General features: G+C 39.6%; 1 protein-coding gene across 1 annotated transcript in view; it reads left to right on the top strand.

The window, feature by feature from the left end:
- Nucleotides 1-17327, top strand: part of LOC117905932 — a 37903-nt gene extending 20576 nt beyond the window's left edge. The window contains exon 4 of the mRNA XM_034818854.1: nt 16200-17327. Coding sequence (XP_034674745.1) covers nt 16200-16885 — 686 coding nt within the window. The 3' untranslated portion in view covers nt 16886-17327. The remainder of the gene's footprint in view (nt 1-16199) is intronic.
- Nucleotides 17328-17648: the final 321 nt, after the last annotated feature.

Raw genomic sequence — 17648 nt, 5'->3', positions numbered from 1 at the left:
GACCCCTTCTTCACTCCGACCTTTTACCCTACAACCAGATAAAAAATCTCCCTCTACTGCCCTTTTAATGAAAACACTAAAGACCTCCATAGCAATGACAAAGAGGTAGGGGGAAAGGGGATCGCCCTGCCTTAAACCCCTGGAGCTTTGAAAATAGCCCGTAGGGGTTCCATTGATCATCACTGAGAAACTTGCAGTGGATATGCACCACCGAATCCACCTAACCCATTTCTCCCCAAAGCCCATTTTCTTCATGATTGTGAGAATAAAATTCCAGTCCACTTTATCATACGCCTTCTCTATGTCCAATTTGCACAAAATGCCGCTCTCATTATTCTTCAGGGTCGAATCAATGGCTTCATTGGCTATCAACACTGCATCTAGGATTTGTTTACCTTCCACAAACGCCCCTTGAGCTTTGGAGACCACCTTTCCAACCACTTTTTTTAGCCTATTGGCTAATACCTTGGCCAGCCACTTGTACAAGCTTCCCACCAAGCTTATAGGCCTATAATCCCCTAAAGCTTCAGCCCCTACTTTTTTTGGAATTAAGACCATAAATGTTGCATTTAGGCTTTTAACAAATTTGCCATTTTCGTGAAACTCCTTAAAGAAGCTCATCACATCAGCCTTCACGAAATCCCAAGCAAAAAGCCAAAAGGCCATAGAGAATCCATCTGGCCCCGGGGCTTTATCCCCATTATAGCCCACTAGGGCGTCAAACACCTCCTCTTCCATAAAAGGAGACTCCAATGCACTGACGTCCAAAGGCTCTAACATCTCAAACTGCAGCCCAGAAACAGAAGGTCTCCAATCCCCCGGGTTAGACAACAACGTCTTAAAAGCATTGGCGATCCCTTCCCTAATATCATTTTCCTCCGTGAGCCACACTCCGTTAATCTTAATTCTGTCCACATTACTCCTCCTTTTATGTGCGTTGGCCATTTTGTGGAAAAAACCGGTATTTCTATCTCCCTCTTTCAGCCACACTTCCCTGGATTTTTGCCTCCACGTGATTTCTTCAAGTAAGAACCATTTTTTATACTCTTCTTTCGCTTCGTTTCTGGCTTCTAGCTCTTCCAATGACAGCCTGCTGGTTTTCTCCTTTGCATCCCAATACTCCATCTGCTCCAGTGCCGTATTCTTTCTATATTCAACCCTTCCAAAACTGTTTCTGTTCCACTCCTTCAGCTTAGCCTTCATAAATTTTAATTTTTCAGCCAAGATAAAACTTGCAGATCCACTGAATCTGCCTTCCTCCCACCATTGCTTGAATAGATCCTTTACACCTTCTGCTTTTAACCACATATTCTCGAATCTAAACGGTATAGGGCCTCTTCTCATACCCCCACCATCCATAAGAATCGGGAAGTGATCGGACACGGGTCTTGGAAGGAGAAACTGCCTCGCATCTCCAAAATGGCTATCCCACTCCTCATTAACCAGAAAGCGATCCAACCTTGAACAAGACTGATTACCCGCTCCTCCAGTCCATGTAAAAGGGCCCCCCACCATGGGCAGGTCCTTTAACTCCAACTCTTCTTTCACTTCTGCGAACCTTCTCATAATTGAGTTCAATCTCCCTCCTCTATTGCACTCTTCCGGTCTCAATATGGCATTGAAGTCCCTTGCAACGCACCACGGCCCATTCCAAAGCCCCTTAATGGCCCCCAGCTCTTCCCAAAAACTCTCCCTCTCCCTCCTTAAAGTTGGCCCATAAACCCCTGTAAACATCCATATAAGACCATCCTCGCAACTCTTAAAAGTGCACGAAATGGAGAATAATCCTTTTTGCATGTCAACCAACTCCAGCATCCTGTTGTCCCATATCACCACTATTCCTCCGGCTGCACCCCTTGAGTCTATAGCTCCCCATTCAATGAACCTACCCACTCCTAAGCTCCGAACAATGCCCGTGGACATTTCCTGAATCTTGGTTTCCTGTAGGCAGACCAATCCACCCTATTTTTCCTAATCAAGGCTTTGATCACCTTCCTTTTGTCACAATTATTAGCCCCTCTTACATTCCAGGTGAGCATTCGGAGCTTCATTTAGACCTACTCGTGCTTACCCCTCCTTCACCTCCTCCTCCACCTCCAATATAGTTCACAGTCCATTCCAATTTTCTCAATTCTCTTCCGAATTTTGACATCTCTAATTTTCTCCTCTTTGTGCCATCCAAATTACCTTTTTGAATCTTCCTCTCTTTCATTCTCTTGAGCAAGAACAATATTTCCCATTCAAATCCCTCCGTTGGCATTCCTAGATAGCGGCTAAAATTAGCCAGACTACTAGACTGCCAACACAACTCCCCCTCTTTGCCCCTCTCCTCCTTGTCCTCATGGGAGATTCTTCCCAAAGCCCCTACTGATAACTCCTCGATATTCCCAGCCTCTCTACCCACCATGTCCGAAACCTCAGCCTCCCTTCCGTCCGCCAAAATCATCCGTAGCGGGTCCATAACTGCTCCCCCTTCGTCATCTGAAGCTGTTCCCCGGTCGGAAGCCCTAGCCATGACGACACCTTTCCCGTCCCACCCAGAAGGAGTAGAAAAGAGAGAGATATCCCGTTTCCCCAGAGATAAGAAAGGAGAAGAGGTTTGATCGGAATACCTGGAGGCCTCCTCCAATAACGCCTCGTCAGTGATTTCTGAGGAATTGACGGCCGGATGAAAAGATCCTAGCTTGGACCCAAACAAATCCCCCTCCTGCTCTCCGCCACCACTACGACGCCCATCGGGAGCCCTAACCCCTTTTGCAGTCTCCAAAATGGGTCTTCCTCCCCCACCTGGCCTTTAAAAAGCTTCAAATTGGGCCGGCCCATTACCTCTGATTTTTTAATCCCTTGGCCCTCCTCAGCGGGCTCTCTTACCCAGCCCGATTCACCTTGCCGGCCCAGTGGCATATATTCTCTAGGCCCAGAGAACAAACTCTTCCCCCCAGCTAAAGATCGGTCTCCTTTTGACCCGTCAGCCTCTGATACTGCTCCCGGCACAGTACTAGAGGGCTGAACTTTCGTGCTGCAGCTTCCTTCATCTGCTTTGTACTTCTCAGCCACTTTTGCAGGTTCCCCATACGTCTTTTCTCCCACCCTTTTGAATCCAGCGCGTGTATCTCCTTCTCCGTCATCCCTAACCTCCCGCTCCTTGCCCTTTTCTTTTCTAATGGCCGGAACCACTTCCGACAAGCCTGGTTTCACCTCCCACCATAGCTGGAGAGCGTAACAAAAAGATCCCACTACTACTTGCATGGTACTCGGCCATTCTACACCTGCATATCTCACTAAAATTCTGGCCCACCCTAGTTCCTTAAGATTTGCAGTATTTACATCCACTTCAGTGAACCCCCCGCAACAGTCCCCTATCTTTCTGAAGGCTTCCTGACTCCAAAGATGCAACGGCAATCCCATGACTCTTACCCAAACACTCTCGGCTCTTTCGCCATTTTGAGAACACCCCACTTTTGGGTCCCACCTGTCCAAATGCAGAGTCGATTCCTTGAACCATCTGTTTCCTCTTAAAAGCACCTTGTCTGCCTCATCTTTATTCTCAAACTCGATCAGCAAGAGAGGGCCCCCTATCCTTGCAAACTTCAGTCCTCCTTTAATATTCCAACAGGTTCTCCCCCAACTTTCAAGAGCATACATATCTGAATCCAACAGTGGAGTATGTCCCCATCTGCCAACCAGACATCGGTCCATTAACTTCCTATCACTTGAGATGTCTTTCTCTCCCAATTGTAACCATAGTGTTTCCCCTACCTTTTTCTCTCTTGAATTCACCACATCGACATAGGATTTTTGGGCTTTTTCTTCAGATTCCCCTATTGTATTCCCTGTCCCATAGGAAACAACATTTCCCCTAGACTCAACCCGAGACATAACCCCCAGGGAGCGAAGCTTTTCAGCCAACAGAACCCATCCTCCCAAAATTCCTTTCCCTTCTGGAAACACTAAACAATATCTCTTTGATTCCAGGTCAACCACGGAACACAATAAAAACCTACCTGCCTCATTTGGTCTACTTTCCAACTTAAACCTCCTTCCTCCATGATCCCACCTTTTGACCAGACCCTGCACAACAACACCCCTACAGCAAGCCTCCACCCCTTCCAGCAAGCAGCACAAGCTGAGACTTCCAAACCTGACCCACGAAGTAAAGCCTCTACTCCTTTCCACAATGATTCCCCTACATCTCTCCCCAATCACCTCTACAGAGATTTCAAAAGATTTTGAATCCACTGCAAACCAACATCTGCCTCCTCCCTTCATTTCATATCTCCGTTAAAATATCCCTCCACAAGCTCTTCCTCCTACTCTCAAGCTCTCTTTCCAATCTGTACCTGAATAACCTCTGGTCATGCCTTCTACACCTAGTTGACAAGGATTACCCAAAGAACACCCATCAAAAAGTTAACTTTACTGAAACAATTGAAGGGTGTGATATACCTATGTCAATTATACTTAAAAAATAACTTCAACATGTGTATTTTTTATTTATTTTATCATTTTTTGGAGTTTCTCCAAATATTTCCATGAATTTTAAATAATTTTTGTCTTACTGATATTTTTGTTAAAATATCCACTGATATTTCTACGATATTTTTGATATATTCGTAAAATCTAAGTACCGATATATCCGTATTTACCAATATTTCAAACCTTGGTTGGTGGTAATAAGAGCTTGTGGGATAGAATCACCAATCTTCCAATGTGTATTGAGGTAGTAAAGTCCACCTTTCCTCTCACCATACCCAATCATCCTTATTACCTGGTCCTGAGAAATGCAATGGGAAGGGGAAATGTTACAAAACAATTCAAGTCTTTAGTGATTTTATTGACAAACAAGAGATTACAACACGAGTTTGAAACATGAACACACTTTGCAAGGTCAGAGAAGGAGTGATGGAGGCTATGCCTTGACCAATTGTGGAAGACGAAGTACCATCAACAACCTTTACTTTTGGCTTAGCTGAAAGTATTGTATAACTAGAAAAAAATTGGAGTGGCTTGTCATATGGTCAGTAGCAGTAGCACCAGTATGGTTTGTAGCACCAGGATTAATGTTCCAAATGTTCGATAAATAATCCTTGGAGGCACTTAAAGCTTCAATATCACCTGTTTGGAGGAAAGAAAATGAGGTAGTATTTGTAGTGGGAATTTTGACACGTGTGTCAAGCTGATTGAGAAGTGTTTTCAGCTTTTCATAATGCTCCTTGCTTAGTAAAATAGTTTATTGTTTAGTGGCAAGGATATTTTCAAGAGACATCAATAGTGGCAGCTTGATGCGCCTGTCCAAATGTTATGGTGGGTTTTTCTTCTCTATTGCTCCCCCCTTTACCTCCTAACTAAGGCTTGCCATAGAGTTTTTGGCCAGATTCACATGTATGTCTTGGTTTGTGACAATAATTACATCAAAGTGAATTTTTATCATCTGATTTTCTTTCTTCTCCTGGATCCCATTGGCCTGAAATTTCCAGCACTAGTTAGTACTGAAATTTCTGGAGTATAGCCTCCAAGCATCACAACTCGATGACTTTTGTCTCCAATCACATTGGCATAAACCTCCTAGATGGATGGATAAGGTTCTTTCCCCAATATTTGTACTCTTAGTCTAATTCAGGATTAAGACCAGTTAAGAATTCAAATACTCTCTCTTGCTCCATTATCTTCTTCAACTTAGTAGTGTCCTCAGTGATTACCATTTCTGTGTTCTGGTAATGCTTTATTCCAACAATAGACTTTGTAGTTTATTGTAATATTTAGTCACGGACCAACTTCTTTGCTTAGTAGCATGGATTCGACACTTCAACTCATATACTTGTGTCATTATTCCAATCTTGGAATAAGTTTGATTGACGACATCCCAAATCTATTTAGTGGTGGAGAGAAACAATTATGTTTGGCTAATCTCCAGCTGCATCGAGTGTAGTAGCCAAGACATGACCATTAAAGTTTCCTCATCCCACAATTCATATCTTGGATCATTGGAGTCAGGTTCTGATTTGGCACCTGTGATATAGCACATCTTCTTTTTTACTTTTAATAAAAAGTTTGGCTGATTGAGACCATTGTAGGAAATTCTAGTCATTGAGTTTTTGAGTGGTGATTTGGAGTGTAGGGCTGTCATTATGAATGGTAGATAAAGGTGGTAAGGTTTGGAATGTAGAGGAGGCATCGAAGGGTAGGGTTGTTTGAGAGGATGGTGTATTTTCTCTAGTTTTAGACATTTTGGGGAAATGACAAGGTTTTTGATTTTTTAGAGCAAACAAGAGATAACCTCGAGGGAATTATAATGGGAACTAAGCAATCAACAATAAAGGTGGGTTAAAATAAAATTAAAAAAAAAAAAAAAAAAGCGAACAAGTTACAACAATGAAATTTGTATGTGACTAAACAATGAAGGCTCTGTGGATCTTGGTAGTGTCAAACTTCCTACTTAGATGCCATGATGAAAAATAATCTCCCATACATTTCATTACATTTTGTTTTACAATATATATACAGAAGAAGGATCGGCAAGATCCCTTAAATTAGGTTACCTATCAAAAAAGGATCCTTGAAATCTAACAATCTGATTGCAAAGTTCCTATATGGAATTTACCCAAATTCTTGGTATAAAAATCATGGGTCAACTTTTAGAAGAAAGGGAAAAATATGGTAGGAGATTAATTATATATGGTGAAAAATTAATTGCTAATTTCTTAGCCTAATCTTCTAACACTACCCGCTTTTATTTCCAAACATCTATTCGGGTGACCTGATCAGTTATGCAATAAGTTGATTTTTGTGTCATTAGAGTTGCTAGGTTCTTTTGTATGCTTACTACATCAAGCTACTACAAGTATAAGATGATCATACATGCATTACAATAGTTTGATAGAGTGCTATGCTCTTGAGTTATTGATCATTAAAAGATAAAGGAGAGTACATAAGAAGGTCCTAATTATGATAGTAAGGAAGGGTGGTCTCCAAGCATGAGAATGCTTTTGTGGAGGGAAGACAATTTTTTTTTTTTTTTTTGATAAATAAAAATCATATTCATTAAAAAATAAAAAACACCCCAAGGATGCCACAAAGTACATAGGAAGTATACAAATAACGTCTAAAGGAGGGAAGACAAATTCTTGATGTGGTGCTAATATCAAATGAGGCTATTGATTCAATGTTGAGGAATAAGAACTGGGGATTGTTGTGTAAACTTGATATTGAAAAGACTTATGACCATGTCAGTTGAGGTTTTTTTATAGCGATTATGGGCAAAATGGGGTTCAGGCAAAAATGGCTAGAGTGGATTAAGTGGTGCATTTTTATGGCCAGTTTGTTTGTTTAGGTTAATGGTTCTCCCATGGGTTTTTTTTTTTGAAGCTCTAGGGGGTTGAGTCAAGGGGACTCTTTTCCCCCTTTACTCTCTTTTGAAACTAGATTGTGTCATCCCTTTTCTTTAGGGATTATTTAGAACTCTTGGATTCCTTCTAAAGTGATCTTTTTCAACTGGGAAGCTTGTTGGGGTAAGACATTGAATTTGGACCAGCTCCATAAAAGTGGTTGGTCGTTAGTCAACTGGTGTGTTCTGTGCAAAGAGGAGATTGAGTCCATTGATCACATTCTTCTTCATTATGATAACGCTAGGATGGCATGGTTCCTTTGTGCGTACAAGGTGAAAGGCTTGGCGAGCCACTCCTTTATGTATTGTTTAGACTATTTGGAAGGAAAGAAATTGAAGAGTGTTTTGAAGATGGAGACATCAGATTAAAGACTCAAAAGGTCTTTTCTTAACAATCTATCTCCGTGGATTCATGTGTACATTGATGAAAACACTACGTCTTTAATTGATTTTGTATATTAGTTTGGGTAAGGGAGGGAGTGGTTTTTTGTTTTGCCTCTTGATGCTCATTGTATACGTTGTGTGGATAAGTGATGTGGGGATGAACCATTATGTGTTTCTTTTCCCTCTTTATATGCCTAAGTTGTTGCAAAAGAGGCTTGGGTGGCAGATCTTTGGGTACAACATGGGGAGTGGTCATTGGAATCCTTGTTTCTCACAACCTTTGAATGATTGGGAAGTGGATGCAATTGGGGATTTATTTGTCAAGTTGCAAGGAAAGGCAGTTGATATAGAGGGGGAAGATAAGATGGTGGATGAACTTGCACGGTCATAACTTCTTTGTGAAACTCTTATATGCAGCTTTGGAACCAGGAGGAGTTGTGTCTTTTCCAAGGCAGGTACTTTGGAATTTGAGTCCCTTCGAAAATTAACTTTTTTGCGTGGGAGACAACTTGCGGAAATATTTTGACTTTAGATTAATTTCAGAAGAGAGGGTGGTCTTTGGTCAATAAGTGTTTTCTTTGCAAAGAAGAAGCAAAATCCATAGATCAAATCCTCCTTCATTGTTCTTTGGTTAGGGTCCGTTGGTAAGTGCTATTTGATCTCTTTGGTATTCATTGGGTGCAATCTACTACTGTAAAAGAGACTCTTTTAAGGTGGCATGGTTCTTTTATGGGTAGAAGGAGGAAAAAGATTTGGAGTGTAGCTCCTTTATGTCTATTTTGGATGGTTTGGAAGGAAAAAAATATCAAGGCCTTTGAGAATGAGGATCATTCAATTTAGTATTTGAGGATGTTCTTTTCTAGAAATTTGTTTGCTTAGGTAAAGCAGTATATAAAGATTGATTCTTTGTCTTTGTTCGATTTCTTTGAGTGGTTAAGGGCGAGGGTTGTTGTTGGGGTTCTTTTCTTGTTTTTGTGCTTTAAGGCGCCTTTTGTATATGTCCTATATAATTTGGAGTGTTCTTGTGGCGTTTTTATTTTTTAATGCATTTGGTTTTATTTATATTTATGATAGAAACCTAAAAATAAATTAAAAGCACTAGAGAAAGGACACGCCAAAGTACACACATTGTGTAATATGCAGCAGCCAACAAGAAAAAAGGAAGAGAGAACAAAAACTAACTTCCTCTGGTTACTTGGAGCTCAATCAATACTTATCATGGTCATAGAATGATCATCTATGTACACTTTATAGCCCAATCTAAAAAGTTACACATAAAGGAAGACTTGATTATTTGATCCAACTATTCTACATCTTTAAATGACCTCTTAGTTCTTTCTTTCCATAACATTCAAAATATGCATAAGGGAGTGACACTCCAAGCTTTCTTCTGCTTCTTTCCATGTCAACTCAGGAGATTTTCTCTTACTGAAAAGTGAATCACCTAAGCCCACTCCAAATAGAGAAAAAACCAGCTGCCATAGGTTTATTGCTTTGGTACACTAAAGAGGCAGATAGTCAATTAACTCTTCTTCCTTTTTACACTTATTATATGATAATTACACGGACCTCCCTTCATTTTCTGAAATAACATTAACCTCCCTCGTTAGATTTTGTCTCCCAACTTTCATTAATGGAGGTATAAAATGACAAACTTCATCTTCTTCAAATGCTAGTAGAACAACCACATTTTGCTGTCTTCTTACCATTTTTATTTTTTATTTTTTATTTCATTTTTCAACATGTTATTTTCAAATGCACTTCCTTAGTTTCATCTCATTCAAAAACCATCCCAACCTTTATTTTCTACAAAAATTAATGAACCAAATTTTAAGAAATATCTTAAAAAAAATTCTATCTTAACCCCAACCTTGCCAGGATTACAGTCATGCTTATGACATCAGGAAATAATAAAAAAAAAATGGAGAAGGAGATGAAAAAGGCCTCTATTGTTAATAGGATGTGCGGCAACCAATTAGTTAGGTTTGCCGCAGCTTGAGCCCAAGCCCATTGAGGCTTGCGGCAAGTCTTTAAGTGCTGCAGCATGAGCCCAAGCCCATTGAGGCTTGCAGTAGGTCTTTAAGCCCTATTTTTCCCTATATGCGGCAGGTCTTTATTATCTTTATTTTGTACAGTTGGGTTTTCCATATAGGAGTAGCATGTACAGCTAGGGGATTAGAAGAAAATCTCTGTAGTAATTAGCGGAAACGCTGTGAAATCTTATTGTATAGTTCCTATATATACAAAAGGTCTAAAGACCTGAAGGTCATCCAGACAAATTGACATGGTATCAGAACAAAGACGCAAGAATTGTTTCTTGGCTATTGGGATCTATTGAGCCTCACATGGTGAATAACCTTTGTTGCTTCACGACTGCTAAAGAGATGTGGGAGTATCTGAGGCGTATCTACAATCAAGACAACAATGCTCGAAGGTTCTAGTTGGAATTGGAGATTGCTAACTACAACCAAGGAAATCTGTCCATTAGAACAATTTTATGGTGGATTTCTGAACTTATGGAGTGAGTATTTGAGCATTGTTCATGCCAAGGTTCCTCAAGCAGCACTAAGTGCACTTCAGGATGTTCATGCCGAGAGTCAGAGAGATCAATATCTAATGAAGTTGAGATCAGAATTTGAGACTACACGGGCAGGTTTGCTAAGCCATGATCCTGTCCCCTCATTGGATGTCTGTCTTAGTGAATTGTTAAGAGAGGAGTAGTGGTTGTCCACTCAACTTGGAATGACTCAAGCTAGGATTCATTCCGAGGTGGTTAACATGGCCTATGCCGCTCAGGGAAGAGGAAGAAACCAGGCAAAAATTAAATGCTACAGCTGCAAGGAATATGGGCATATTGCATGGAATTGCAGCAAGAAATTCTGCAACTATTGCAGGAAAGATGGCCATATCATTAAGGAATGCCCAATACGACCCGAAAACAAACAGGACAAGCATTTCATGTGGATGTTCAGATCCCACCAGTGGCTTCAGATCTTTCACAGAATGTTGCATCCACTTCAATTGGACCAGCTGGCATTAATCAACTTGGACTCACACCCGAGATGGTGCAACAAATGATTATGTCAGCTTTCTCTGCTTTTGGACTTCAAGGTAAGAGTTGGAAACTCACACCTTCTTGGTTTGTGGATTCGGGAGCCTCAAATCATATGACTGGCAGCACAGATATGTTACATGGTATTTGCAAGTATGAAGGTGCCCAACACATTCAGATTGCCAATGGCTGTACGCTTCCTATTACTGCTGTTGGCACTCTTGGTCATGGTTTTAGTGATGTTTTTGTGTCACTGGGGTTGTCTACAAACTTGATTTCTGTCGGCCAATTGGTGGATGCTAACTGTGATGTTCATTTTTCTTGTGGTGGTTGTATTGTGTGGGATCAGGTGTCTGGGACGATGATCACGAATGGGCCTAAAGTGGGACGTTTATTTCCTCTTCATTTTTCTATTCCTAGTTTAATGTCTTTGGCTTGCACTACAGTAGCAAATAAAAGTGAGGTATGGCATAAAAGATTGGGCCATCCAAATTCTATAGTATTGACACATCTAATGAAACATGGTCATTTGGGGAATAAAGATCAGTTTTTATCTCTTAGTTTGTGTCTCGATTGTGCTACCTGTACACTTGGCAAAAGCAAGACCTTACCTTTTCCTATGCATGGCAGTCGTGCTACAAAATGCTTTGAGATCATTCATTCTAATGGTTAGGGTGTTAGTCCCGTTATTTCACATGCTCAGTACAAGTATTTTGTAACTTTCATCGATGATTATAGTCATTTCACCTGGGTCTACTTTCGTCGATCCAAGGCAAATGTGATCTCTGTGTTTCAGCTTGTATTAAGGTCTTGCATTCTGATTCAAGGGGAGAGTATATGTCTCACAATTTTCAGAACTACTTACAATAGAAGGGGATCCTTTCTCAACGCTCTTGCCCCTACACCCCACAGAAAAGGGATGGCTGAGCGCAAGAATCAACATCTCTTGTATGTTGTTCGTACTTTGTTAATTGAATCTCCGTTCCATCTAAATTTTGGGTTGAAGCCTTGTCTACTGCTATCTACTTGATTAATCACTTGCCTATGCAAACCTTGCAGTATGACTCTCCTTATCTCCGCTTGTTTGGTAATCATCCTGAGTATCAGTCCCTTCATACTTTTGGGTGTGTTTGTTTTGTCCATCTCCCACCCATTGAACGTCACAAACTTACTGCTCAATCTGCACGATGTGCTTTTATGGGGTATAGTAATGCGCAGAAAGGTTTTGCTTTATGATGCTACTGCTAACAAACTTCGTGTATCCTGAAATGTGATTTTCTTTGAGAATCAACATTTCTTTCAGTCACCTTTTTTCACAATCTGATCTTGCCATGCTTCCCAATTTTGATGATGTGTCCCATGTTGTTGAACGCTTTAAGCTGGGCTTTGTGTACCAACAATGTTGTCCATGCCCAACAACGCCCTTCCTGCCACTGATTCCCCACCTGATCCAGTGGATAGTGAACCTCAACGGTCTAGTAGAGTCACTCGACTTCGGATAGGTATGGTTTTCCTCATACATCACTCACTGTGACTTTGGATACTATTGTCGTGCCTCATTCTTATTCTCAGGCATCTTTTCAAGCTTGTTGGCAACGAGCTATGCAAGAAGAGCTTTATGCACTACAAGACAATCGCACTTGGGATATTGTGTTTTGTCCTCCTAATGTGAAACCTATTGGGTGTAAATGGGTCTATTCAATTAAGTTCCGATCCAATGGCTCCTTAGAGAGGTATAAGGCTCACTTGGTAGCCCTTGGAAAGCAGTAGGAGTATGGTGTTGATTATGAGGAAATTTTTGCACCTGTTGCTAACATGACTATGGTGCGGAGCCATTGCTACCTCTAAAGGTTGGGCTCTCTTGCAAATGGATGTCAAGAATGCTTTTCTACATGGGGATCTCAAGGAGGACATCTATATGACTCCTCCCCAGGGTCTGTTTTCTACACCATCTTCGGATGTTTGTCACCTAAAACGGTCTCTGTATGGCTTAAAGCAGGCATTGTGTGCTTGGTTTGATAAGTTTCATTCCACTCTTCTTGATTTCCATTTTGTTCAACGCAATTTTGATTCATCTCTCTTTCTTCGCAAGACTGCTATCGGGATTGTTGTGCTTCTGGTCTATGTGGATGATATCGTGATTACAGGAACGGACTCCCAGTTGATTGAGCAGTTACAACAGCACCTCAAGGCTTCCTTTCATATGAAAGATCTTGGCCATCTACAGTATTTCCTCGGCCTTAAGGTTTAAACCACACTAGAAGGTACATATCTGCATCAGCACAAGTATACACAGGAGGTGATTACTTTGGCTGGTCTTCAGGACGAAAATTTGGTTCTTACACCTTTGGAGGTGAATTTGAAATTGCAACAAGAGGAAGGGGAACTTCTTTCTGATCCCTCATTCTACCAGCAATTGGTTGGGAGCTTAAACTATTTAACGATTACAAGACCTGATATTTCCTTTGCTGTCCAGTAGGTTAGTCAGTTTATGCAAGCACCTCGCCACCTTCATCTTCTTGTTGTTCGACGTATCATTCGCTATCTCAAGGGGACTTCTGGATGTGGATTGTTCTTTCCAGTTGGTTCTTCTCTTCTGCTGGCCGGTTATAGTGATGCTGATTGGGCAGGTTGTGCAGACACTCGTCGTTCTGTCACAGGGTGGTGCATGTTTCTTGGAAATGCTCTTATCTCTTGGAAGAGTAAGAAGCAGGCTCGCGTTTCAAAATCTTCTACAAAGTCTGAGTATTGTGCTATGTCCTGTGCTTGCTTTGAGATTGTATGGTTTCGTGGGTTGTTAGCTGACCTCGTCTTTCATGAGCAGACCAAGTATGTTGAGGTGGATTGTCATTCCATACGTGAAGCTTTTGATGGGGGTGTGATTACTCTTCCTCATATTTCCACCGTTCTTCAGACTGCTGATGTGTTCACGAAGGCTCTTACTCAGCACCGTCGTCAATACATGATTGACAACTTGATGCTTTTTTATCCGCCCGCATCAATTTGAGGGGTGATGTTAATAGGATGTGCGGAAACTTATTAGTTAGGTTTGCCGCAGCTTGAGCCCAAGCCCATTGAGGCTTGTGGTAGGTCTTTAAGCCCTATTTTTCTCTATATGCCGTAGGTCTTTATTATCTTTATTTTGTATAGTTGGGTTTTCCATATAGGCGTAGTATGTACAGCTAAGGGATTGGAAGAAAATCTCTATTGTAATTAGCGGAAACGTTATGAAATCTTGTTGTATAGTTCCTATATATACGAAAGGTCTAAAGACGTGAGGATCATTTAGACAAATTGACATATGTTGCATCTTTAAAAATCTTAGTTGGAAGCACCTTTGCAAATGCATGCTTCAAATCCTTAAATTTAAAAAAGAACCCAATTTTGTATCACAATTTTCTTGCTTAAATGCAGAAAATTCAACATATACTTAATTAGCACTAGTCAAAAGGCTTTAGGGTGTTGGATCTAGATAAGAAATCAAAGCCTCATTTTACAACAAAATGATTGTAAAGTGAGAAATAAAATTAGGTTTGACAGTGTTAGGGGGAAAATGGAGAGGTTCACACAGCCATGGGAAGACAACAACAATAAATTAATAAATAAATAAAAGAAAAGAAAGAAAAAAACCTTAGATGAAAAAACTTGAAGAGAAAATAATATAGTAAATATAAATAATATGGAAGCAAATGAGATGATTTGGTTTCATGAAGTTTTAGGTAAACCAAACACACAGATATGCATGGGCACAAAAAGAAAATGAGGAAAAGGTTAATTTTTTAATAGGATGAGATAATCTTTGAAAATAGGGGAAAATTTCTCCCAAGAATAAAATGAAAGAAATAGACCATAGCTAGCATGGTTTGCCACTGTAGAGCAAGTCAAAGTCTGACAAAGGGGAAAAAAGAAAAAAACAATTTGAAAAAGAAAAGTAAAAGTGAAGAGAAGATGATGAATGGCAGGATTTGGATATTAGGGCTTTGGAGATAGGGAAGATGATGAAAATGGTAGCTGGTCATATCTAAATGTCAGATTCAGGGTTCATTCTAATTTCAATTAATGGCTAATTAGTTTATTTTATTGATTTATTTTTGAGTAATTAGAAATAGTTTACATTGAAATTAATTAGGGTAATTAGAATTTGTTTATAAATTTTTATTAGAATTAGATTGGATCAAAATGGGTATTTTAGAAAAGATTAGGGGTTACCTTACATTTTACACCTTCCTGTATATTCTGTGTACTTCTAATAATAATGATATCATAACAATAACAGGTTTTGGACTTTTTTGCTGATCCATTGTTTTTGTTGTTACTAATCTCTTGTTGCATACATGTTTTGCTTCCTTTGCTCTGCTTCCTTTTGCCCCTTCTGTGGATGATTAGCTTGTTTACATATCATATCTGATAGACATACATGCAGTTCTAAATTCTTATAGCCTTCTATGCAAAGAGAATTTTTCATAACCTATGTTATGGGTGTTGTGTTGCCGAATGAGTTTCCCACTCTAGTTAAGATCTCCATTCTGCAATTTAGTAGGCAAACCATCTAGAAACTGTTAACAGGAATTTCTTGTTTACCCATGACTTGTAATGTTTGTGCATGATGCATATAGAAGTACTAGAAGACAATTACAATATAAAATGCCTTATCAAATTTGCATAATAACCTTTCTGGCAATACTCTTTGCATCTGTTCCAAGCTCCTATTCAGTTTCAACTTCAGTTCCTTTGGTATTCTGCTTCTCTGCTGTTCAAACAAACTTTGAACTTCAGTTTGAACTCTATAAGTTGAAAGCATGGATCACAACTTCCCCTGCTAGTCACATTATGCAATTCTATTCCCTTCCTCTTTTTCTTTTTCAATGAATGATTGAATTTCTCATTTTCATCTTGACTTTGATGAATTAACTTGCAATCTTAATTGGTTGTGTAATTGCACCTTTGTCATGCTGCTGTAGCTATTTATTACATCTTGGTTATGTTCACTGGTTTTTTTGAATAGTTCCACCTTTATGCAATAGCACTTGTATGCATATGAGGATTTAACATTTTGCTACCCTATTCATATTAAGTACATAAAAAAGTGTAATCATTGCATGTTGTAATTACCATGCGGACATGATGTAATTGGAGAATTAAAATAGTTTCTTGGCATAAACCAGAGGTGAAGGTATCATGTGGACAATAACATAATTTTCAATTATATGGCAGGCTTACCATGATGAGTTGGGGTTTCTGGAATCATCCATTCTTCTCCATATTCTTTCAATTGTTTTTCTCTTATATTTTTTCTTTTTAAATCCTTACAGGTATACTTATGTTTGCTTATTAGAGTTCTGCTTCTTTTTATTAGCTGTGCTTTTTGGGTTTTGCTAGGCATTTTATGGACAAAAGCAGAAAAAAAAATCAGGAATCAGAATTTATTTAAGGAAGCATCCCCAACTATAATTCACAAGGAAGCTCCTGTCGCAAAGGAAAAACAGCATGAAGTCCTATTGAAGAACAGAAATCCAAAAAGAGCATATAAATACAACCGGATAAGATCTTACACATCAAGCAGATCACATGAAGCAGCCTATCATGTGGTTGTTGGTTCAATCCTTGTTGCTACTGACAAGCTTCTTGATGCCCATCCATTTGATAAATCCACAATTCTCATTGTGAAGGCAGATCAGGCTACAGGATTTCATGGTTTGATTATCAACAAACATATCAATTGGGAATCTCTCAATGAATTGGCAGAAGGTGTAGATCACCTGAAAGAGGCTCCTTTATCCTTTGGAGGCCCAGTCGTAAAACGTGGAAAGCCTCTTGTCGCTTTAACTCGAAGGGTTTTTAAAGATCAGCACCCAGAAGTCTTACCTGGTGTTTACTTTCTTGATCAGTCTGCCACAGTTTCGGAAATTGAAGGGCTGAAGTCAGGAAACGAATCTGTTACAGAGTATTGGTTTTTCGTGGGTTTTTCAAATTGGGGTTGGGACCAGCTATTTGATGAGATTGCTGAAGGAGCTTGGAACATAACTGATGATAATATGGGACAGTTAGATTGGCCATTGAGGTGATAATTAACAGCTTTGGGTCATATCTAACATTATACAGCTTTGGAGTTCCCCATATAGGAATTCTGAAAGAGCGGCCAAACACTGGAGAAGATAGAGAGAGATAAGTAGAAGTTGCTCTTTTATGTTTGTAATATTTTGTCTATTTTATGTTCTGTGCAGAAGCAGTGCATATATAGGCTTTTGCTATTGATTTTGTTAAACGAACGGAGCTTCTGGCAGAATCTTGGTTGTATTTTAGTGTACCTTGAAAATTATCAATCTCAAGGTACCATTTTAATATTTTGGCTTAGCGTTTTAGATGCATTTTTCACCAGAGTTAAAACATGACCATCATATATTTGTAAATACATTATTAAATTTTTTTTGTCATATGCACACAAACTCCATATATGGACCTTTACTATTTATTTTGGTAAATGAAATGAGCTTCATGCTTGATTTATATTGGTCCACCTCTTCCTTGAAAATTTGTCTTCCCATTTCAGTATTTGGCTCAGATCATGATGGATAGCATTTTGGTTTCTTGAACTTCAAGACTGTATTTGCCTAATTGAAAAAATGAATATATTTGCCTCATATATCTAAGTGCTTCAACTTCCTAGTGATCTCTGTGCCTGAATTTGGGAACTTAAGGAAATTTTTCTGTCATAAAATAATAAATATATTCCATCTTTTAAGTGTGCAGGGGCAGGACTGAGTTCTAGTTGAAATAATTCAGTGAGAAATATTTATGATGGTTTGAACATCTACAACAGAATCCCTG

The sequence above is a fragment of the Vitis riparia genome, chromosome 1 (genome assembly GCF_004353265.1).
Source record: "Vitis riparia cultivar Riparia Gloire de Montpellier isolate 1030 chromosome 1, EGFV_Vit.rip_1.0, whole genome shotgun sequence".
Classification (NCBI taxonomy): domain Eukaryota; kingdom Viridiplantae; phylum Streptophyta; class Magnoliopsida; order Vitales; family Vitaceae; genus Vitis; species Vitis riparia.
This window is presented reverse-complemented; position numbering and strand designations above follow the sequence as displayed.